At 42.4% G+C, this 25,349-nt stretch overlaps 1 protein-coding gene across 1 annotated transcript; it reads right to left on the reverse strand.

Moving 5' to 3' along the window:
- Positions 1-11,514: 11,514 nt before the first annotated feature.
- On the reverse strand, positions 11,515-25,235 carry LOC128615563 (zinc finger protein 850-like). The gene is made up of 2 exons (XM_053637759.1): positions 25,016-25,235; positions 11,515-14,157 (listed from the first exon to the last, which is right to left on the reverse strand). Exons 1-2 carry the CDS (start codon positions 25,082-25,084, stop codon positions 12,388-12,390), a joined length of 1,839 nt encoding a protein of 612 aa, XP_053493734.1. The 5' UTR covers positions 25,085-25,235; the 3' UTR covers positions 11,515-12,387.
- Positions 25,236-25,349: the final 114 nt, after the last annotated feature.

Consider the following 25,349-nt stretch of genomic DNA (forward strand, 5'->3'; position numbering starts at 1 on the left):
TCTTCTGTGTTCTTATTTGGGTGATCCCCTTCAAAAAAAAAACCTTTTCCTTTAGAATTCGCTGGTATAATTCAGAATTTATTGTTTCATCAATGATGGTAGGTTGTCCAGGCCCAGATGCAGCAAAACCGTGGCACTACCACCGCCATGTTTCACAGATGGGGTAAGGTTCTTATGCTGAAATGCAATGTTTTCCTTTCTCCAAACATAACGCTTCTAATTTAAACCATAAAGAGTGATCTTTATAGGTCTCCACTCTTGGGGAGGGTAACAATGGTCTTGAATTTCCTCCATTTGTACACAATCTGTCTGACTGTGGATTTGTGGAGTGCAAACTCTTTCGAGATGATTTTGTAACCTTTTTCCAGCCTGATGAGCTCTAAGTTCATCTTCAAAATAACTGATAATCCTAGAGGTTCACATTACAGGTGCATCTAAAAAAAAAATTGATTATCAATCATATATTAGAATAAGTTCACCCCCCCCCCCCTAAATTTAATACAAAAATAATACAAAAAGTGGAACTTTCATATATTCTAGATTAATTACACAGGTGGGGTGGGGGTATAAATGTGTTTTTGTATAGGCCAACAAACGTAGTTTAGTTTTATTAACATTTGATATCTGAATGTTCGAGTAATCATTTTATTTTCCATATATGCACTACTGTTACCCCGTAAATAGTCTGAGATGCACTTTTTAATGAAAATATAGTATAGGCCTTTTAACTGAAGGGGTCATAGGTTAATCGTTTAGTGTGTTGTCTTACACCTGGTTAATTCATTTGAACAAAACTGAGACACAGATTGACATCCATATTGGTTTGTAGTTTAAATAATTCACACAGAGACCCCCATCCAGTAAACAGCTCTCTTTATTTGGGTGCTTATTGTTTCATGTGACACCATCACAACACATATAGCAAAATTTGTCTGAATACTTGCTTTATTTCTGGCCTCATATACGCCTGGGTCCCCGGCCCAAAACTGGCCCACACACTGAAAACCGACACATACCATTTAATATGATTAAGGGCTTTTATTAAACATTAACAAATACACTACAATATGAACATTTACTAACACACTTTTAATGCAACAAAATAACAAGTAAATATATTTACAGTATATTTAAAGACAAAAAAAAAATTCTCTCTCTTACACACACACACACACCCAGCTACCAACACACATGCACAAATTCAACCACTTAAAAACATCAATGACTTTTATAAATGATTAAAAAATATAATATGAACAATATGAATATTTATTAACAAATAAAATAAATCAATCAAATATATTTACATTTTGTAAAGAAAACACATATAGAGAACATACAGTTGCGGTCAGAAGTTTGCATACCCGCTGCGGAATCAGCAAAATCTTAGTACTGTTAACAAAATAAGACTGATCATAAAAATCCCATGTTTTTTATTTAGAGATTTTTATTTATTTATTTTTTGAACTTTTGAACAGGATCAGTGTAAATTGTTATTAGCTTGTTTATAAGATCTTATTTTTTCATTTAGTACTGTCCTTCAGAAGCTAAATAAGATAGTTACATGTCTCACAGAAGACAAAATAACAATTTACATCGATCATCCTGTTCAAAAGTTTAGACCCCCCTGGATCTTAATATATTCTGTTACCTTCTTGAGAATCAGTGAATGTGTGCACCTCATGTAATAGTTGTGTACGAGTCCCTCAGTTGTCCTCACTGTGAAAAGATGGATCTCATCATCATATAGCTGTTGGGAAAGGGCTCAAATATGCAGAAGATGCTGGAAAAGTAAAGAATCTGCATGACCTGGGGGATTTTTCTGAAGGACAGTAACTGCTCAGGACAAACAAGAGACTCATGAACATCTATCACAACACATAAAAAGAGTCGTGGATCATCCAGGTAATGACACACAATATTAAGAATCAATGGTATGTAAAATTTTGAACGGGGTAATTTTTATAAATTCAGCTATTATCTTGTGGATTATATGTAAACATCTGTTATGTGAAATAGTTTATTCAGGACAGTACTAAATAAACAACATGGGATTTTTATGATCAATCTGATTTTGTAGATTCTGCAAGGGGTATATAAACATGTAAAACACAACTGTATACCCACCCAACTACCAACACACACACAAACTCAACCACTTAAAAACAGCAAGGACCTTTATAAACAATTAAAAATAGAATATAATATGAACACTTTAACAAATTAGCAAATAGCACCCCCCCCCCCCCCAAAAAAAAAAAAAAAAAACATGCACCACAGTTAAAACACTCTAAATAACTTCCTTTTGCAAAAGACTTCTCTTGTGCCCACACTCTCGATCTGATGCCAGCTGGAGCCACCACTTCATGGTCCCCTCGACCTCCATCTCTGCAGCATTAGCCGTGAAGAGGTTTCTATGAACTGCAGCTTTGAAATAAAGCAATACATATCATGAGGTCATTATGAATCTTAGGTATTAATTATGCTTATACCATGGTCAGTGTGAATACTGGATTCTGATTGACTGGAAGGTGTGCATTATAACTGTTTATTGCACAGGTAGTTCCAGTCAGTTTGATCACCGCAATAATTTCTAAATCAATGTGCAGACTACATGCACAAACACACACACACACACACACGCACGCACAGACACTCGAGCATACAGAGACATTCGTGCACACACATTCATACGCACAGACACTTCTTGCCAGCGCTGTCTGCAACTTTAACAATAAAAATAGCTTTGCTAGTGAAAAGCTACATTATATTTCTCAGCAACAAGGTGTTACCATCACTGTTTATGAAGTAATTCAACTCTCAGTTTTACTACACTACTGCTGCGTAACACTGACTGCTGAGAGGCACACATGATGCAGGTAATTCATACACACTTAATATCTCTCTCTGATAGATATCTGTCAATTCATTTAAATAAATGTAATCTCATCACACTACTTTATCTCTGTGTCTGATTTATATCGGGCAAAATTCCAGATCTAACGACCTAACTAATAGAAATTAATGGTCATTTTAAACTACTAATCAAAGTTTGCGCTTGTAAAATCAATGACAGCTTTACCTTTATTTTGTGGAAAGACCATGGTGTAAGCGGGGTAATCCATGGCTAGGTGTGCATTAAACGAGTCGTTCTTTTCCTCCACATCATGCACTACAATCGTTTAATGCACATCTAGCCATGGATTACTCCTTACATATCATCTGAGAGAGACAGCTAATTCTGTATGTAAACAGATATACTTACCAATCATGACCTCTCCGAGTTGGAGAGCGGCCAGTGAAGTCTTTCCATTGACTCCCCTTCAATTGAGGTTCTTTGCCAGGGAGTTAGCAATCACCCTCTTCAATATGCACCAGATGCAGTCGAGCACATCCAATACGCGTCAATATGTGCCAACCAGTTTACCTGAAACCGATGATTTTTAAAACAATAATATCATATAAAATAACAAAAATAAATAATTAACAAGCATGTATTGCCTCATCAACTGTGTCAGTGCTTCTCACTACTCCTGCAGTTACCCTGCCCTGTGTGTTTTCCATGTTTTCCTCTTCTACCAAAGATTAGGTCATAACAGTTCCCTCATATCAAAGTGGTGTTGAATGTTGTGCTTTGAGTATGAGTGTGTCACCTTGAGAAAACAAACGCTCTCAGTAGCTGTGTAATTGTGCAAACAATTGTTAACCAAAAAATTCTCACCAGTTTTTACTTGTAATCTGGGCTCTGTTTCATCCTTTACTCCAGACTACACAGTTCATCAATATCCAAAGGCTGCACCTGGAACTCCTGTAGTTGAAGCAATCTCAGTGGTTTGTGGGTCCAGCACCATCTCTAATTTAGTCAACACCTCCCTCAGCATGGCTATGATAAAGAAGTTAACAATATTTACAAATGATACACACTACAAAACTATACAACTCCATCCACAGTCTTATTCCTAACCTACACAAATTCCAGTAAGATGGCTGAGTGGAAATCACGGTTGGCCCTACCTGGTTCTGATGATTGCTGGGGGGCCCCTCGTAAAGTCTGACAGCCTGGCAGCACTACAAAAGAACACTGTGTTAAGGGAACTGGGGGAAAATGTTCTACAAAATTAATACCTACAAAAGAAAGTCAATCAGAAAGCAGAAGAATATACTCACATGGCGTATCGTCCGTCGGCTGCCAGTTCTGCAGCATCTCTGTGAATGAGCCATGTGCTGCTGGTAAAGCGGTGGTGGGAACAGGGGTGAAAGTGGCTTTTGGGGTGACTGTGGGGAAGTTAACAGTGGGGGCAGGTGGAAGAATTTGTTTGGGTGGTGCAGCACACATCCTCTGACTCGAACAATTCTGGAAAGACTTCACTGGCCGCTCTCCAACTCGGAGAGGTCGTGATTGGTAAGTATGTCTGTTTACCTACAGAATTAGCTGTCTCTCTCAGATGATATGTAAGGGGTAATCCATGGCTAGGTATGCATCGTTTAATGCACACCTAGCCATGGATTACCCCGCTTATACCATGGTCTTTCCACAATTAATAACGTTAAAGCTGTCATTGATTTTAGAAGCAGACACTTTGATTATAAGTTTAAAATGACCATTAATTTCTATTAGTTAGGTCGTTAGATCTGGAATTTTGCCCGATATACAGTATCTCACAAAAGTGAGATTACACATTTTTGTAAATATTTGATTATATCTTTTCATGTGACAACACTGAAGAAATGACACTTTGCTACAATGTAAAGTAGTGAGTGTACAGCTTGTATAACAGTGTAAATTTTCTGTCCCCTCAAAATAACTTAACACACAGCCATTAATGTGTAAGCCGCTGGCAACAAAAGTGAGTACACCCCTAAGAATAGCCATGCAGCCAAGCATGACCACCATGCAGACCAATTTGATGCAGTGTGCGGCGTATGGTCTGAGCACTGACAGGCTGACCCCCCACCCCTTCAACCTCTGCAGCAATACTGGCAGCATTCATAGTCTATTCATTGAGGGAACCATGAATGCCAACATGTACTGTGACATACTGAAGCAGAGCATGATCAGTATGCAGTATTCTAACATGATAACGACCCCAAATACACCTCCAAGACGACCACTGCCTTGCTAAAGAAGCTGAGGGTGAAGGTGATGGACTGGCCAAGCATGTCTCCAGACCTAAACCCTACTGAGCATCTGTGGGGCATGCTCAAACGGAAGGTGGAGGAACACAAGGTCTCTAACATCCACCAGCTCCGTGATGTCGTCATGGAGGAGTGGAAGAGGACTCCAGTGGCAACCTGTGAAGCTCTGGTGAACTCCATGCCAAAGAGGGCTAAGGCAGTGCTGGAAAATAATGGTGGCCACACAAAATATTGACACTTTGGGCCCAATTTTGAAATTTTCACATAGGGATGTACTCACTTTTGTTGCCAGCGGTTTAGACATTAATGGCTGTGTGTTGAGTTATTTTGAGGGGACAGCAAATTTACACTGTTACACAAGCTGTACACTCACTACTTTACATTGTAGCAAAGTGTCATTTCTTCACTGTTGTCACATGAAAAGATATAATCAAATATTTACAAAAATGTGAGGGGTGTACTCACTTTTGTGAGATACTGTACATACACTATACTCCGACAGGGATACTGTGAGAGCCCGTCAATATTTAAATCAGGTACTAGCTCGAGATCTCCCAGCCCTGGAATGTCAAAGTACCGTGTTGCAATACGTCATGATCGTTTGATCTGTAGTCCGTCCAAAGAGCAGTGTCAGCAGGATTCGTTGAAAATCCTGACGATGCTCGCCGAAATTGGGCAAAAGGTAAGCAAAGGGAAATTGCAGTCTTGCAGGCAAAAAGTGGAATATTTGGGTCGCAAATTGGAAGGGGAAAGCCGTACAAGTAAACCAAAACATGTGGAAGCTATAAGTAGAGCACCACAACCACAGACGGTAAAACAAATGATGGCCTTTTTGGGTATGGCAGGATTTAGTAGGCCTTGGGTGTGTAAGTTTGCTTTAAGGATTCAACCGTTAAGAGATATGATAAAAGCAGCTGATCAATCACAACCAAATGCTTCACTTCTGACTTCTGAGGCCTTAGCAGCCTTTGTAGGTATTAAAAATGCTGTAATGACCACGCCCGCATTAGTGAACCCAGATTACAGCAACCCTTTTCATCTTTATGTCTCCGAAAGAAAGGGATATGTGTCGGCTGTCTTCACCCAACACCAACAGGGCATGGGTAAACAAGCAATAGCGTATTACAGTACGGCGCTCGATAATGTAGAAAATGGGACATCCGGTTATACTGTACACTAAGCACGCTGTGAATGTGCTTTTGACAAACCAAACGTTCGTGATAACTAACTCTCGTCGTACGGGGTATGATTCTATTCTATCGGCCACAGAACTAACTGTTGAACGCCGTACAATGGCTGTATAAAACGGGGGGCAAAGAAAAAACAGGAACAGGGCGTAGTATAGCTGGGTTGTGCGTGACCCCAGCAAGCTTTCTCCGGCAGTTAATAAATGAAGCCCATGGTTTAGATCATACTAACAGAACAGAAACAATCTGAAAGATCCATAAAGAGTAGTGGTCGCTGTATCTGGCCAGTGCGGTGGACCACGCTCTCAGTAACTGTGAAACGTGCATTGGGAATAATGTCCGGGAAAGACATTAGAATGTCTTGCGGTGGCCCTCAGTGGTCTCATTCTCATCTTGGCCCTTCTTGTGGTGAGGCGTCACCGCCTCATGGGGGGAGGAGGATGCCAGTGATCACGGGTACGAAGAAATAACCAGAGCCACCTCCGGGATAAGAGGAACTGATGCACAGTGTTCTGAAACAGTATTTGAATTGTTTTATTGGTTTGGTTATTTTATTTATTGTTTTTGATTTATCGGAAGTGTGTTATTGTTATTGATTTGTCATCCTTAGGCCCTGAAATGCAAGGTAGTGGTCTGTATGACCTATTCGAGAATAAGACAGGGCCGACAAAGGGATATCAGTGTTAAACATGGCAATATACAGTGAGGGAAAAAAGTATTTGATCCCCTGCTGATTTTGTATGTTTACCCACTGACAAAGAAATGATCAGTCTATAACTTTAATGGTAGATTTATTTGAACAGTGAGAGACAGAATAACAACAAAAAAATCCAGAAAAACGCACATCAAAAATGTTATAAATTGATTTGCATTTTAATGAGGGAAATAAGTATTTGACCCCTCTGCAAAACATGACTTAGTACTTGGTTTAAAAACCCTTGTTGGCAATCACAGAGGTCAGACGTTTCTTGTAGTTGGCCACCAGGTTTGCACACATCTCAGGAGGGATTTTGTCCCACTCCTCTTTGCAGATCTTCTCCAAATCATTAAGGTTTCGAGGCTGACGTTTGGCAACTCGAACCTTCAGCTCTCTCCACAGATTTTCTATGGGATTAAGGTCTGGAGACTGGCTAGGCCACTCCAGGACCTTAATGTGCTTCTTCTTGAGCCACTCCTTTGTTGCCTTGGCCATGTGTTTTGGGTCATTGTCATGCTGGAATATCCATCCACGACCCATTTTCAATGCCCTGTCTGAGGGAAGGAGGTTTTCACCCAAGATTTGACGGTACATGGCCCTGTCCATCGTCCCTTTGATGCGGTGAAGTTGTCCTGTCCCCTTAGCAGAAAAAAAACCCCAAAGCATAATGTTTCCACCTCCATGTTTGACGGTGGGGATGGTGTTCCAGGGGTCATAGGCAGCATTCCTCCTCCTCCAAACACGGCGAGTTGAGTTGATGCCAAAGAGCTCCATTTTGGTCTCATCTGACCTCAATGCTTTCACCCAGTTGTCCTCAGAATCATTCAGATGTTCATTGGCAAACTTCAGACGGGGATGTATATGTGTTTTCTTGAGCAGCGGACCTTGCGCGCGCTGCAGGATTTCAGTCCTTCACGGCGTAGTGTGTTACCAATTGTTTTCTTGGTGACTATGGTCCCAGCTGCCTTGAGATCACTGACAAGATCCTCCCGTGTAGTTCTGGGCTGATTCCTCACTGTTCTCATGATCAATGCAACTCCACGAGGTGAGATCTTGCATGGAGCCCCAGGCCGAGGGAGATTGACAGTTCTTTTGTGCTTCTTCCATTTGCGAATAATCGCACCAACTGTTGTCCCCTTCTCACCAAGCTGCTTGGCAATGGTCTTGTAGCCCATTCCAGACTTGTGTAGGTCTACAGTCTTGTCCCTGACATCCTTGGAGAGCTCTTTGGTCTTGGCCATGGTGGAGAGTTTGGAATATGACTGATTGATTGCTTCTGTGGACAGGTGTCTTTTATACAGGTAACAAACTGATATTAGGAGCACTCCCTTTAAGAGTGTGCTCCTAATCTCAGCTCGTTACCTGTATAAAAGACACCTGGGAGCCAGAAATCTTTCTGATTGAGAGGGGGTCAAATACTTTTTTCCCTCATTAAAATGCAAATTAATTTATAAAATTTTTGACATGCGTTTTTCTGGATTTTTTTGTTGTTATTCTGTCTCTCACTGTTCAAATACAACTACCATTAAAATTATAGACTGATCATTTCTTTGTCAGTGGGCAAACGTACAAAATCAGCAGAGGATCAAATACTTTTTTCCCTCACTGTACAGGTATGTGAGTTGAGTGCAGCCAGATAACAGATCTTTATGTCCAGCCTGCTGTAACTAAATATAAGTAATCCAATCAACATGTATCGATATGAGTAAGGGTGGGAGTTAGTGAAGCCAGGTTTTGATTCAGCTATGATTACCATGTCATGTGGGTTATGCTTAGTGTTTGCTTGAATGCGCATGTGTGTTCAAGAAAGTGAAGAAGAAGTGATGAGCCATGCCCTGGGTGTTTTGCTAGCGTAACATCTCCCCAAGGGCAGCCCTCTACGGTATGTAAAGTGCCTGGGCCAAAGACAACCAGCATACTGAAGGACACTGCCGAATGGAGGAGAATGGACTTTGATTTGTTGAAACATAAACCGTTTAATTGAGTTGTTATGAACTGTTTATGACGATACATGCAACGTGTAAAGAATTGTAAATGCAAACAGGCACAGGAAAAGGTAAAGGGGTGCTGTCGAGCAAAGGGTGCTGGCAGGGTGGGAATTTTTCCTCAGAGAGGTTTTATCGCCCACCCCTGGGTGCGTAAAGTACAAATTGTGAAAAGCATTCACGGTCAAATTTTTTTAAAAATGCACCTGTATGTGAACCTCTAGGATTATCAGTTATTTTGAAGGTGAAATTAGAGCTCATCAGGCTGGAAAAAGGTTACAAAACCATCTCGAAAGAGTTTGCACTCCACAAATCCACAGTCAGACAGATTGTGTACAAATGGAGGAAATTCAAGACCATTATTACCCTCCCCAAGAGTGGAGACCAATAAAGATCACTCTTTATGGTTTAAATTAGAAGCGTTATGTTTGGAGAAAGGAAAACATTGCATTTCAGCATAAGAACCTTACCCCATCTGTGAAGCATACCACATCATCTGTCAAACGTGGAGGAGGTGTTATGGCATTGGCATGCATGGCTCCCAATGGAACTGGGTAACTGGTGTTTTTTGATAATGTGACTTCTGATAGAAGTGGCGGGATGAATTCTGAAGTGTATAGAGCTCTATTTTCTACTCAGATTCAGTCAAACTCTGCAAAACTGATAAGACTGCACTTCACAGTACTGATAGATTTAGACCTAAAACATACTGTGAACCCAAGGACGTAAGACAAGGAAGTTAAATGTCCAATGTCCTCAAACCAACTGAGCTGCTTTTCTCTTACTGAACACAAAATTAAAGGAAGGAAGACCCACAAACAATCAACAATAGAAAGCAGCTGCAGTAAAGGCCTGACGAAGCATCTCAATGGAGGAAACTCAGCATTTGGTGATGCCTATGGCTTCCAGACTTCAGACAGTCATCGACTGCAAAGGATTTGCATCTGAGTATTAAAAACAATCCTAATATTTATGATTGTTACTTTGTGCAATTAGTTTTGAGCCTGTGAAAATGGAAGCACTTTGTTAAAATAAAAAGCTGTAATTCTAAAATGGTTAATGCAATATTTTTTTTAAACCTCTTGAATTAAAGCTGCAATTTTACAATACACTTCATTTAAAATCCATTAGAATACTTATGGACCTGATTGGATATGTACAGTTCAGAAATACATTTCACTATAATACACGTTTATTGTAAGCAAACAACCAGGAACTTTTTGCCCCATTTGGAACCCAACTTGATCTACACACTACATCCCCATCTCTACACTGTATGTGGTGCATTGCCTCTCTGAAATTTAGTTCATTACCCAGGTCTAAGGATAAGAATGACTATGGTGAAATTCTGGGTAAGATACCCACCTCATCGAAATTCCACACACCAAATCCCAATCTCACCATGTATTACAGAACAGCCAGTCAGTATACTGACGAATTAACTCTGTTGGTTGCCAACCCATTAACCATCTTTGGCGGTATTCACTGGTCACAGCAGCTTTTCTGTCACTGATGCGGCTAATGGTTTCTGGTCTGTTCAACTACACGCTGAAAGACAACCTTGACTTGCATTCACAGTGGGGGATGTGCAGTTTCAGTGGATTAAATTACCAGGTTTCTTAACAGCCCGAACATTTAATCAGCAGACAGTTACAAAACATCAGATCATTCGATTCATTCTATGTACATCTATTTAGTGAGGATTAGAAGACACACGAGAAAGACTGAAAGGCATGGTTAAATTTCTTGGTGAGTAAAGATCACAAAAGCTCAACAATGTTTCAGGACTCTGGACCATTTGCATGTATTAAATTTAACATTCTTTATGACAGTTTTATATCTAGAGCTGTCTCTGAGTATGTTCTATATTTTATTCATTGCCTTTTTTTTTCGGAACAGTGGGTCTTTTTCACTGAACAAACCAAGGTCAGAGATAATAACATTCCCTGGCTCAGACTTCCTTCTTATCTATTTCCCCTCCCTTCTCTTTTATGTCCTCTCTACAATAAGCAAGGCCTTCCCACTCTGTAGAACAGACTGGTGTAGACATTTTGTTATTTCTGTTGGTGCTGTAAAGACACTCAAAGTGAACAATAAAGAGATTGTATGAAGATCAATCCAATCTCCCGATCATCTTTGCTGAACATCTAACATGGCAACACAGAATCAGTGTTTTGCAGTGGTTTATCTCTGTCTCCATATTTAAATACTATCAAAATACTTTGGTCTGAATTAAACCTAAGAATATGGCAATGCTATGAGGAAGTGTGTCAGATTTATTCTGCGATATCTGAAATATTTAACCTGTAATACTAGAGTACCTTTGGTGGACTTTTGTCCACCATCTAATAGCATCATTACAGATCTATTGATGATTAAAGTGGTAGTAATGTAATTTGACTAACTCATTAAAAATCCCACAGGTAAACTTGAATCAAGTTTGATGAAGTATGATTAATATGATGAGCTTACCCGTGAATGTCAAAGCAAAACATCTGAAGATTTATACATGTAATATTTCAGATTTTTAAAAAGATATTACACAACTATGAGAAAACCTGTTTATGATTTGCATTATGGAGAATTTTTGTTGATTAATAAGGAAAGTATAAATTTGGTGCATTATTAAACGTGTGATTTATCAAAGTGAAGCGGTCATCAAACACAGACCCCTGGTAATGTACTCTCTCAATGCTCCATTCACTGTATATCCACAATTGTGATAGTGATCCTGCATAAAAGACTTGCAGGTCATACAAACATCATCTTACTTCTTAAAATGAACATGTATACAACAAAAATCCATTCATTGACCTTACTGCATAACTGTTATCCTGGTCAGGGTTGTAGTAAATCTGAAAACTTTATCAGGAACACTGGGTTCAAGGGACCATGGATTGGACGCAGTTCCATCAGAGGATGTTCAAAAGGCATATATGGGTGTGGTGGTCTGGCATCCCCATACTTTTGGCCAGACAGGGTAATTAGCTATAGTTAAACCAACGCTGCAAAGCCAGAGCAACTGGAAATTATCTCTTCAAATTGCCTGTAAACACATTCATCTTCTTTTGGCTTGGAAAGGTGTCCAGTTCGATAGTATGCACAATGTGACATTTAAGAAACAAAATTCTAGCTCACATTAAAAAAAATTAAAAATCATTGGTCGATTAAAGTAGGGACAGCCATTGGTTAAATATGTATTGTTGTATTGCATTCTTGGTGCATAGCATTCAGGTGAAACCAGGAAAATGACATGAATTCTACTACAAAGTGGACAGTAAGCAATAAAGTCCCTTGCAAGAAAAGTTTTATGCCAGAATTTCCCTTAACCTCCCATAAAAAAAAGAGGAAAATTAAAAAGATGTATCTAAATTTAAGAAATTCACATATCAAGAGCTGGTGGCTTTATGTTAGAGCACTTGTGTGTCCTTAACGAACTTGAATGAGTATAGCTCCGTCCACAGTGTCTGCAGAGGTACGGCTTCTGTCCTGTATGACTCTGCTGGTGGCTGTGGAAGGTACTCTGTTCACGAAAACTTTTCCCACACTGCAAGCAATGATATGGCCTCTCTCCTGTGTGAATGTGCTGGTGTTGTTTGAGATGGCTTTCTTGCATAAAACTCTTCCCACACTGTCCACAGTGATATGGCCTTACACTTGTGTGAATGCGCTCATGTCGTTGGACACTACTCTGACAAGTAAAACTCTTCCCACACTGTCCACAGTGATACGGCCTCTCTCCTGTGTGAATGCGCTGGTGTTGTTGAAGATAACTCTGGTAAATAAAACTCTTCCCACACTGTCCACAGTGATACGGCCTCTCTCCCGTGTGGATGCGCTGGTGTTGTTGAAGAGAACTCTGGTAAATAAAACTCTTCCCACACTGTCCACAGAGATATGGCTTCTCTCCTGTGTGAATGCGCTCATGTTCCTGAAGATTACCCTCTCGACTAAAACTCTTCCCACACTGTCCACAGTGATACGGCCTTACACCTGTGTGAATGCGCTCATGTCGTTGGACACTACTCTGACAAGTAAAACTCTTCCCACACTGTCCACAGTGATATGGCCTTACACCTGTGTGAATACGCTCATGTCGTTGGAGATGACTCTGGTAAGTAAAACTCTTCTCGCACTGTCCACAGTGATACTTCTCTCCTGTGTGAATGCGCTGGTGTCGTTGGAGAGCACTCTGGTAAGTAAAACTCTTCCCACACTGTCCACAGTGATACTTCTCTCCTGTGTGAATGCGCTGGTGTCGTTGGAGAGCACTCTGGTAAATAAAACTCTTCCCACACTGTCCACAGTGATACGGCTTCTGTCCTGTGTGAATGCGCTCATGTTCCCGAAGATTACCCTCTCGACTAAAACTCTTCCCACACTGTCCACAGTGATACGGCCTTACACCTGTGTGAATGCGCTCATGTCGTTGGAGAGCATTCTGGTAAGTAAAACTCTTCCCACACTGTCCACAGTGATACTTCTCTCCTGTGTGAATGCGCTGGTGTTGTTGAAGAGAACTCTGGTAAATAAAACTCTTCCCACACTGTCCACAGAGATACGGCTTCTGTCCTGTGTGAATGCACTGGTGTGTCCGAAGATGACCCTTTTGACTAAAACTGTTCCCGCACTGTCTACAGTCATACGGCCGCTCTCCTGTGTGAATGCGCTTGTGTGTCCGAAGATGACCCTTTTGACTAAAACTGTTCCCGCACTGTCTACAGTCATACGGCCGCTCTCCTGTGTGAATGCGCTTGTGTGTCCGAAGATGACCCTTTTGACTAAAACTCTTCCCACACTGTCCACAGTGATATGGCTTCTGTCCTGTGTGGATGCGCTCATGTCGTTGGAGATAACTCTGACAAGTAAAACTCTTTCCACACTGTGAGCAGTGATACGGCTTCTCTCCTGTGTGAATGCACTCGTGTTCCCTAAGATTACCCTCTCGACTAAAACTCTTCCCACACTGTCCACAGAGATACGGCTTCTCTGCTGTGTGAATGCGCTCATGGCGGTGGAGATAACTCTGACAAGAAAAACTCTTCCCACACTGGGAACAATCATACGGCTTCTCTCCTGTGTGGACACGCTCATGATTTTTGAGATGATGACTTTTAGTAAAACTCTTTCCACAATCTGAGCAGTGGTACATCTGAAAAAAAAACATAATGAGGCTATTCACATGAAATTTTCACCAGACATCAGTATTCACTCAAGAAATCTACACATTTAAAGAAATCGGAATACTCCACATGTCTTAATTCGATTTGTGTTTACTTCGAGTATGACTTTAGCCGGATTAAGGTGATCAATAATCGCTGTTTACATGGTAGTTTCTTAATCAGAATATTTTCTTAATATCGAAATATTGTTGTCCATGTAAACGTACTGTCTGACAGGTATTCCAATGCACCAATTCACCTGTCACCAATCGTTGTATGTCCAGAGAGGTATAATCTCTCTTTTATTAATTTATTAATTTAATAGTTATGGTTTACTAAATTACTGTTATGTTAGCTGTTAGCATAACGTTATCTCCCTTAATAGCAAATATAGCTAATTTTATTATTTACCAAAAAATTCTTACCTTTTTATTGTGTGTTTGAAATAGACCTGCAGGATATAATTCCTGTATATATGATTATATTATATATATATATATTACACACACACGCACACACACACACACACAATCTCACAAAAGTGAGTACACCCTTCACATTTTTGTAAATATTTGATTATATCTTTTCATGTGACAACACTGAAGAAATGACACTTTGCTACAATGTAAAGTAGTGAGTGTACAGCTTGTGTAACAGTGTAAATTTGTCGTCCCCTCAAAATATCTCAACACACAGCCATTAATGTCTAAACCCCTGGTAACAAAAGTGAGTACACCCCTAAGTGAAAATGTCCAAATTGTGCCCAAAGTCTCAATATTTTGTGTGGCCACCATTATTTTCCAGCACTGCCTTAACCGTCTTGGGCATGGAGTTCACCAGAGCTTCACCGGTTGCCACTGGAGTCCTCTTCCAATCCTTCATGACGACATCACGGTGCTGGTGGATGTTAGAGACCTTGTGCTCCTCCACCTTCTATTTGAGGATGCCCCACAGATGCTCAATAGGGTTCAGGTCTGGAGACATGCTTGGCCAGTCAATCACCTTCACCTTCAGCTTCTTTAGCAAGGCAGCGGTCGTCTTGGAGGTGTGTTTGGGGTCGTTATCATGCTCTGCTTCAGTATGTCACAGTACATGTTGGCATTCATGGTTCCCTCAATGAACTGTAGCTCCCCAGTGCCGGCAGCACTCATGCAGCCCCAGACCATGACACTCCCACCCCCATGCTTGACTGTAGGCAAGACACACTTGTCTTGTTACTCCTCACCTGGTTGCCGCCACACACCCTTGACACCATCTGAACCAAATACGTTTATCTTGGTCTCATCAGACCACAGGACATGGTTCCAGTAATCCATGTCCATAGTCTGCTTGTCTTCAGCAAACTGTTTGCGGGCTTTCTTGTGCATCATCTTTAGAAGAGGCTTCCTTCTGGGACGACAGCCATGCAGACCAATTTGATGCAGTGTGCGGCGTATGGTCTGAGCACTGACAGGCTGACCGCCCACCCCTTCAACCTCTGCAGCAATACTGGCAGCACTCACACGTCTATTTCCCAAAGACAACCTCTGGATATGACGCTGACCACGTGCACTCAACTTCTTTGGTCGACCATGGTGAGGCCTGTTCTGAGTGGAACCTGTCCTGTTAAACCGCTGTATGGTCTTGGCCACCATGCTGCAGCTCAGTGTCAGGGTCTAGGCTAGCTTCTTATAGCCTAGGGCAGTGGTTTTCAAAGTGTGGGCTGCCAGGGGGCAAAATTTGGTGTGAAAAATAAATAAATACATGATTTTTTCATATATATATATATATATATATATATATATATATATATATATATATATATATATGCGCACGGTGGCTTAGTGGTTAGCATGTTCGCCTGTTCGCCTCACACCGCCAGGGTCGGGGTTCAATTCCCACGGCTCCCCCATGTATGGTAGGCTGATTGGCGTGTCTAAAGTGTCCGTAGTGTATGAATGGGTGTGTGAATGTGTGTGTGATTGTGTGCCCTGCGATAGATTGGCACCCTGTCCAGGGTGTACCCCGCCTTGTGCCCGATGCTCTCTGGGATAGGCTCCAGGTTCCCCTGCGACCCTAAAAAGGAGTAAGCGGTTGAAGATGGATGGATGTATGGATGGATATATATGTGTACACACATATATCATACATATATATATATATATACACACACTACCAGCTACCTCAAAAGAAATGGACAAGTTTTTAAAAAGAAAAAGCCCTGAAGACAAGACCAACAGCCCAGCTGACCCAAGCTCAGCTGCACAAAAAAGGAAGACCTCATGGCCATATAAAACTCGCAAGTATGAGGCTGCATAAATAAAGTATGGATTTACCGTAGCACATAAGAATGGCAATGAGTGCCCGAAATGCGTTCTCTGCCTGGAGATTCTCTCCAACGAATGTTTAAAGCCTTCTAAACTTCAGCGTTATGTGAAACAAAGCACCCAACAGAGGCTGAAAAGACAGTGGACTTTTTCAAACGAAAATAAGAGAATTTGTCTAGACAGTCCACCATATTCGTGCAGCAAGCTACTGTCCCCAAAAGGGCATTGAAGGCATCGTTTTTGGCGTCATACCACATAGCTCGTGCCAAGAAGCCACACACAATTGGAGTAGATCTGATTTTAACAGCTACCAAAGACATTGTAAGAGAACTGCTTGGTGATGATGCTGCTCAGAAAATCGATGCAGTACCACTTTCTGATAATTCCGTAAGCCGACGGATTGGTGAAATGGCTGAAGATGTGTCCGCTCAACTTTTGGAGCAGGTGAGAACCAGCGAATATTTCGCTCTTCAGCTGGATGAGAGCACGGATGTATCTAATGCTCCTCAACTGCTTGTGCACACCAGGTTCATTTCCCAGGAATGTTTTGTTGAAGAAATACTATTTTGCAAAGCCATTGAAGGTAGAACCACTGGGAGAGATATTTTTCAAGTTTTGGATGAATACATAGAATCTAATGGACTTGACTGGTCTCGTTGTGTGGGGGTGTGTTCGGACGGGGCTGCAGCTATGACTAGGAAGAGCAGTGGAGTGACCGCTCATATCAAACTGGAAGCCCCGAATGCAGTTGCCACACACTGTATGCTACACCGTGAGGCTCTCGTCACGAAGCCGACGACGAGCTTAACTAGGTATTACAAGACGTTATACAAGTTGTGAATTACATCAAAGCCCGCCCCATGAAACAAAGACTGTTCACTCTGCTTTGCAACGAGATGGGCGCCTGTTTTGACAGATTGCTGCTTCATTCCAGTATGCGTTGGTTATCATGGTTTTGAACCACGTATATGAACTTAGGGGGGAGATTGCGGAGTTCCTCTCATGTGAAAAGCATCAGCTGGCAGACTGTTTTACAAATACAGACTGGACTCGTAAACTTGCATATATGTCAGATATTTTCCGCCATCTAAACGTACTGAATCAAAGCATGCAAGGGCGTTGTAATGATCGGCTATGATGATGTCATGTGGGGTCAGGGGGCGTGGTCGCCGCCCTGCTCTCTCTCTCTGTGACCTCCACATCGTGTGCTGACACGCGGTCTCATGCAAGGTACCATTTAGGTACCGCTTACTTACCATTTTTGGGATGTTTTACTCGGTTAATCGTCTTCTAATGACCTACCTGTAACCATGCGTAAGCCTATGGTATCCTTCGTGCAATAAACGGAGAACAGCACTTTCACTCTGTGTCCGGCTGAGTTATATTAACTTTCCTGAGAAACCCGTGAGGATCTAGCTGGATCCTTACAATTGGCGGCCGAACTGTGAATGAACATCCTCAGAAAGAAAAGTTTGGACACCAGATAGTGAGTGAACTTTTAATGTGGCTTTCGTACTCGATGCTCATAAGGCAAGTGAACTGTAAGCGAAGTTTCATTCGTACTGGACCTTTAGTTAGCTGGCACGCATGCTAGCAACCACCGAAGTCTCACTACTGCGTGGGAGGAGAAAACCTACCGTGGGATAATTTTTTATTTTATTTTTTTGCCACTATAGGTTTTCTAACTGTTACCATCTACGTTTTTCAAAGGGAATTTCACTCGCTGTTTTTCTGCGTGTTTCCGAGTTCTTACATTAAAAAAAAAAAGGACCATTTTGTGACTTTTGTTTGTGTGGATTTGCTGTGAGAAATTGTGTGTAGTGGCATCGTCAGAGACCCGTGCATACAAGGCAGGACTTTGGAAAAGGAAAGGCATGTTTTTGATTGACTGATTTGACAACACACCTCAGCGAGCTCCGGACAATACTGGCCTGCGTAGTGGAGGAGAGGACAAGGCAGGACTTTTGTGTCTGGATTCTATGGACAAGCGAGCTAAGTAGAACTTCGTGAGCAGGGAAAAAACGCACTGTGTGTTTAATACTTATGTGATCGGGTGATTTAAAATAAAAAACCAAACAAACAAACAAAAAAAAGCATTCATTTAAACTGTTACTGTTGGATTTAAGGTTATCTGTTGCTATTGGGAGTACATGCAGTGACTGGGTATTTTAGGATACATGTATATATACATGCATATATTTTTTCTTCTATATATGTGTCTTGGGATCATCACTGCTGTCCGTTGAGATACGCTGTCTGACTAATGTTAAGCATTTTTTTCCCCCTTCTCATTTAATTATTGATAGGGTGTTCGGCAATAGTATAACCATATATAACCCTAGATTCTTATTCAACGTTTGCAATGGCTAAGCGTTTTGATATATTCACATTTGGGGGTGGTAATGATGTGGGTAGTTTGGTTTCGCCTGAAATTTTGGATGGTGGGTCTTTCATAGTTCAGCGTCTTGCTGCTCAGGTAGATAAGCTGCAACAACAGGTAGGCACGCTGACCTCAGCATTTAGTATGTCTGTTGACTTGCAAAGCAGCTTGCTGCAGCAGTTAGAAGATCTGACTTCTCAGCATTCACATAGACAGGACACAAAGGCACACCCTATACTTACCTCAACCCCTGCAACGTGCACACTCACTAGCCACACCAACCAAGATCATCAGACTTCTCAACAGACACAGGGACAAGCCTCTAATGCCTACCCTGTATGTAACTCAACCGCGGTTACACACACTCTCACTAGCCACACTGAGCTGCTACATGCTCAGACATCTGCTGTTCATTCAGCCCATCTCCCTGGACTTATGCCACCCATGTTTGATGGGGGTAAATCTCTTGATCCAGAAGAATGGCTTCAGTCTGTTTCTTTGTACAAGACAACGCTTGGTTTATCTGACACTCAGTTCTTCCTCGAGTTGACAAGGTTATTTGGAAAGGAGCCTCGGAAGTGGTATTCTGCCATGCAGCCACACCTACTCTCATGGGAGCATTTCTCAGCTCTCTTTCGACAGGCCTTCCTGCCTGCAGACAATGTAGAGAAAATATGGAGAGGGATTTTGGACAGAGTTCAGACTTCAAATGAGCCACTCCCCACTTTTGTAGCTCACCTAGTGACCGAGTTCAAGCAACTAAAGGAACCGCCCTCTGAGCAAGAACAGATTGAAGTAATCTGCCGGAATGTCTCTGATCAGTATAGATCAGCCCTTCATGCTACCGCACCTACAACTTTAACAGAGCTACTTCTGACCGCCCATGAACTACATGCTGCATTAGGGCCTGTTTCTTCTAGTAGAGCCCCCAATGCCCCGACACCTCCTCACCAGGACCTGCACTGCTACAAATGTTTGACTCCGGGGGTCACCACACGCAACTGTGGGAACTGTAGGAAAAATAGGGAGAGTGGTAGTGCTGAACCTACCGGAGGGGTAGCTGTAGTTTCTAAGATAGGCCAGGAGACCCCAGGTACTTCTGAGGTCACTAGAGGTGGGACTGGTGCTTGGCCTCGTAGGTTTCAAAGGGCTCGTGAGGGTAAGCAGAGAACGGAGTCAGGGAACAGTGCACAACAGACAGAGAGTTCACACAGAGTTAGTTTGGTGCGAAACAGCCCAAAGAGGTCAAAGAATACTCGACTGACGGCAGTGGTGGTCGTCAATCAGGTTTCACTGAAGGCGACCCCGGGATACAGGTGCATCCATTTCAGCAGACCATCCATTCACCCTTCTTAAATGTGGGATAGAAGGAGATGTCGTTCTTCCTTGGAATTTTTCCCCGCTGGGGTTGGCGGACTCAAAACAATGCACCCCATCTGGTGTTGTATGGCTACCTGTTCAACTACTGGAGCAACCGATTTACTCACCGCTTTGCCGTGATTCCAGACCTGTCTTGTCCCATTCTCTTAAGGACAGATTTTATGATTCAGGCTGATGTCCACATCCACCCAGCCACAGGAATTAAATTGGGAAATAATGCCACCTCAGCGCCAGACCTATGCTTGCTAGGGTTTGATGATTTGGAGGGCCACGTAGCTAGCCTCACCTTTAAGGATGTCCAGACTGATTTTGGTCCAGTGGTGGAACAAGCAGCCCTGCCTTCAGTGGACAAGAAAAAAACTGGCACACCTATTGGGAGACTTTGTTCATCTTTTTGGGGCAAAGCTGGGACGTACTTCATTGGTTGAGCACACAATAGACACTAGGACTGCAAAGCCAGTGTGTCTTCCCCCCTACTGTGCTTCACCTGCAAAAAGAAAGATTACTGAGAAGCAGATTTCCAGAATGTTGGAGGATGGCATTATTGAGCCCGCTTCAGGGCTCTGGGTCTCTCCAATTGTGATAGTCGAAAAGCCAGGCGCAGATCCAAGATTTTGTGTAGACTTTAGGAAAGTGAACAAATTGTGAAGGACTCCTACCTACTTCCAAGATCGGATGACTCTCTAGATTTTTTGGCACGTGGTAGATTTATTTCCACACTAGACCTTGCATGGGGTTACTGGCAAGTGTCAGTGGCCCCAGACACAAAACCAAAGACAGCTTTCGTGTCACACAAAGGGCTCCATCAGTTTAAAGTTATGCCTTTCGGGTTATCAAATGCACCTGCAACATTTCAAAGATTGATGAATACTGTATTGGCAGGGTTCACCCACAACTGCTGTATGGTGTATCTGGATGACATTGTGGTCGCCTCACCAACCTTCGACCAGCACCTGGAAGTCCTCGCCAGTGTGTTAGGGCATTTGGCAGATGCAGGCCTTTCCTTGAAGCTGGCTAAGTGCCATTTTTGTACACCAAAGTTACGCTACTTGGGTTACCTGGTGACACCAGAAGGCCTTGGCCCTGATGAGGGTAAGGTGGCTGCGATTAAACAGTTTCCCACACTGAAGACAGTTAAAAATGTGCGACAATTCATAGGAATGACAAGTTACTACCGTAGGTTCATCTTAGGGTACGCCCGTATTGCCGAGCCGATGATTGCCCTCACGAGGGAGGATGCCCCATTTGTGTGGTTCTCTGACTGCCAGGTGTCTTTTGATTATTTAAAACAGCAGCTAATCAGTGCCCCAGTACTAAGTTTTCCTGACTTTGAGAAGCCTTTTGCAGTACACACAGATGCCTGTGATGTGGGCCTTGGTGCTGCATTGACCCAGACTGGTGAGGATGGCTTGGAGAGGGCTGTCGCCTTTGCGAGCCGTACCTTGCACAAGTTGGAACGCCCATATTCCACTTCAGAGAAGGAGTGCCTGGGGGTAATTTGGGCTCTGGAACATTTTCGTCCATACATTGAGGGCTCTAGTATCACAGTGATGACAGACCACAATAGCTTTAGGTGGCTTATGACAAGGCCCTCCCCCTCAGGATGGCTGGCTAGATGGTGCTTGCAGCTGCAGGACTTTGACTTTGAGGTTGTCCACAGACCCGGCTCAGCCAATCTAGTTCTGGATGCACTCTCGTGAAACCCTACCAGTGACCCTTTGGGACCTATAGACCTGTTACCACCTTACGCCACAGTTGGCTCATTAAACCTAAGGTGCTAGCCACTAATGGTGTGGGAAGTCAAGGAACAGCTTCAGTCACTCCAGCAGGCTGACAAAGTCATCTCATCAATATATACTGACTTGGAGAGCGGCTCCTGTGTGGATTCGCCAGACTTCTGGCTTCAGGATGGGCGGGTTTACTTTATGGACAAGAGGACTTCCTGCTGGCTTCACCCACACAAGGATCTACACTTCTATGTGCCAGAAGCTCTGAGGGGGACTCTGCTGAAATACTTCCATGATCACCCCATGGCTAGCCACTTGGGTGTAACCAAGACACTTGGGCGCTTACAGAAGCGGGTCTACTGGCCAGGTATGCGGGGTGATGTTAAGAAGTATTTACTGTCCTGTGTAACCTGCCAGCTGTCCAAACCGACCAACCAGAAGCCAGCGGGCTACCTAAAGCCAGTGGTGGCACAGGCTCCCTCGGACAATACACCTGTGTCCACACACCCTGACTTTGTCTTACCTCACACTGATGTGCGCCTCACTCACCCACAGACTGTGCACACATAAACACACTCATACGACCTTGGCCCAAGGCATGTAGAGGCTCCTTACCTCAAACATATGCATACACAGCCCACTCACACAGGAACGCACTCATACACCCTTCGCCCTAGGCACACACCAAGGGTTACCTGTAACTGGGAGGTTAACAGGTGGACAAATCCTTATTTTGCTCCTCTAATTGAATATTGAAGTGATTTGTTTTCAGTTTTTCTCATTCTCTGGTCTTATTCTGCTTTATTTTTTTTTAAATGCTATGTCTGTGAAGTCCTTATATTGGTTTGGCAGTCTATTGTCTTACAGAAGTATACATTTCTTAATTGGGTACTGTGACATACTGCTTTGTTTTTGAAATACTGTTAATGCCTATGTGCCTTGAGGTTTTGATGTTACATTATTATTTCAAACAATGTGAAGATCTGAAAATGTTAATTGGAAAAAAAAAGAAATGCTGTTCTTGTTGAAGAATGTTGGACTATAGTTATGTGGAACAGGCAAAGGTGTGATTAATGGTGCTGCTTTCTGTAGCCCTACTTATGTCAGCTGTCACACAGGCACCTAGGCACTGTTAAGTTTCCCTTATGTTACGGCCTGAGGACAGCCCTTGTTTTAAGTGGGGGGGATATGTAATGATCGGCTATGATGATGTCATGTGGGGTTCATGGGGCGTGGTCGCCGCCCAGCTCTCTCTCTCTCTCTCTCTGTGACCTCCACATCGTGTGCTGACAGGCGGTCTCATGCAAGGTACCATTTTTGGGATGTTTTACTCTGTTAATCCTCTTCTAATGACCTACCTGTAACCATGCGTAAGCCTATGGTATCCTTCGTGTAATAAACGGAGAACAGCACTTTCACTCTGTGTCCCGCTGAGTTATATTAACTTTCCTGAGAAACCTGTGAGGATCTAGCTGGATCCCAGTGTGACACCTACATATTGCATGTGCAAGACAAAGTGCGTGCTTTTTCGAAGAAGATAGTGCTATGGTCAAACAAGCTCCAAGAGGGAATTACAGAAATGTTTCTATTACTTCACCAAGAGCTCCTATCATCTGGTGAGTTGGGCACCATCTCTCCACTGATCCAGTCCCACCTTCAGCACCTACAGGGATATTTCAGAGACAGGGATATTTCCCTGACCTTGAAAACACACATCTAAACTGGGTTAGGAACCCCTTTGCTTCTGGTGTAGGTGCAAGTCTCGATTTAAAGGCACAGGAGGAACTGATTAACATGACAAATTCATGTGATTTAAAAATGAAATTTGAGTCTGTTTCCCTTTCTAACTACTGGCTGCGTGTAAGAAAAGACTATCCTGCCCTGGCTGAGAGGGCTCTGAAATGCCTTCTTCCTTTTGCAACAACTTACTTGTGTGAGTCTGGCTTTTCCACTTTAAAAATACTTAAAACAAAACACAGAGCATGTCTACATGTGGACAATGACATGCGTATGGCACTGACAGAAATAAAACCCAGGCTTGACAAACTGTGTTGGAGCCACCAAGCCCATCCCTCCCACTAGTATGTTTTCTCTTTCTCACTCTCAGACAACCACACACACAGAGAATCAATTCCTAATGTAATGTAAATATGTAATTATTAATAAATAAATTTTAAAAAGCGGGATATATTCAGAAGTCTGTATTTTTAATGTGTTTTAAAGACTTCTTGCAAAAGGGGGCCTCGGTCAAATGTTAATACCATTTGTCGGGCCTTGCCCTGGAAAAGTTTGGGAACCACTGGCCTAGGCCATCTTTATGTAGAGCAACAATTATTTTTTTCAGATCCTCAGAGAGTTCTGTTCTGAGTGGAACCTGTCCTGTTAAACCGCTGTATGGTCTTGGCCACCGTGCTGCAGCTCGGTGTCAGGGTCTTGGCAATCTTCTTATAGCCTAGGCCATCTTTATGTAGAGCAACAATTTTTTTTTTTCAGATCCTCAGAGAGTTCTTTGCCATGAGGTGCCATGTTGAACTTCCAGTGACCAGTATGAGGGAGTGTGAGAGCGATGACACCAAATTTAACACACCTGCTCCCCATTCACACTTGAGACCTTGTAACACTAACAAGTCACATGACACCGGGGAGGGGAAATGGCTAATAGGGCCCAATTTGGACATTTTCACTTAGGGGTGTACTCACTTTTGTTGCCAGCGGTTTAGACATTAATGGCTGTGTGTTGAGTTATTTTGAGGGGACAGCAAATTTACACTGTTACACAAGCTGTACACTCACTACTTTACATTGTAGCAAAGTGTCATTTCTTCAGTGTTGTCACATGAAAAGATATAATCAAATATTTACAAAAATGTGAGGGGTGTACTCACTTTTGTGAGATACTGTGTGTGTGTGTGTGTATATATATATATATATATATATATATATATATATATATATATATATATATATATATATATATATCCTTCATAGAATTCCTGCAGGTGTTTCTCAGAGATTAAAAACTAAAAGAGAAATCAGACACATGACTAGACTTTACCTTTGAGCCAGTAGCAGCAGGAGTCTGTGGAGATTTTCCTAAAGAGCGGCGTCTGGACTCTGATTTCATTATAAGAGGTGTAAAGAATCAGGACACTGGAAGAAAAATACAGAGATTCATGACTCCAGAATCTCCACTAACCTGTTAACCGAGCAGCTCAGATGGTAAGTTTCAGATGAGCTCACCTTTAGTGATGTTACGCAGAGTATCAGAGATCCGAAGGGCGTGCGGAGAAGGAAGCACTCTTTCATGTGAAGATCTGCGTCCAAGCGCTGTTTTCTAGACTCCTTTCGGTGTTCCACACTCCTGTCCAGTAGGTGGCGGTAATTCGCCA

The sequence above is a fragment of the Ictalurus furcatus genome, chromosome 12, assembly GCF_023375685.1.
Source record: "Ictalurus furcatus strain D&B chromosome 12, Billie_1.0, whole genome shotgun sequence".
Taxonomy (NCBI): domain Eukaryota; kingdom Metazoa; phylum Chordata; class Actinopteri; order Siluriformes; family Ictaluridae; genus Ictalurus; species Ictalurus furcatus.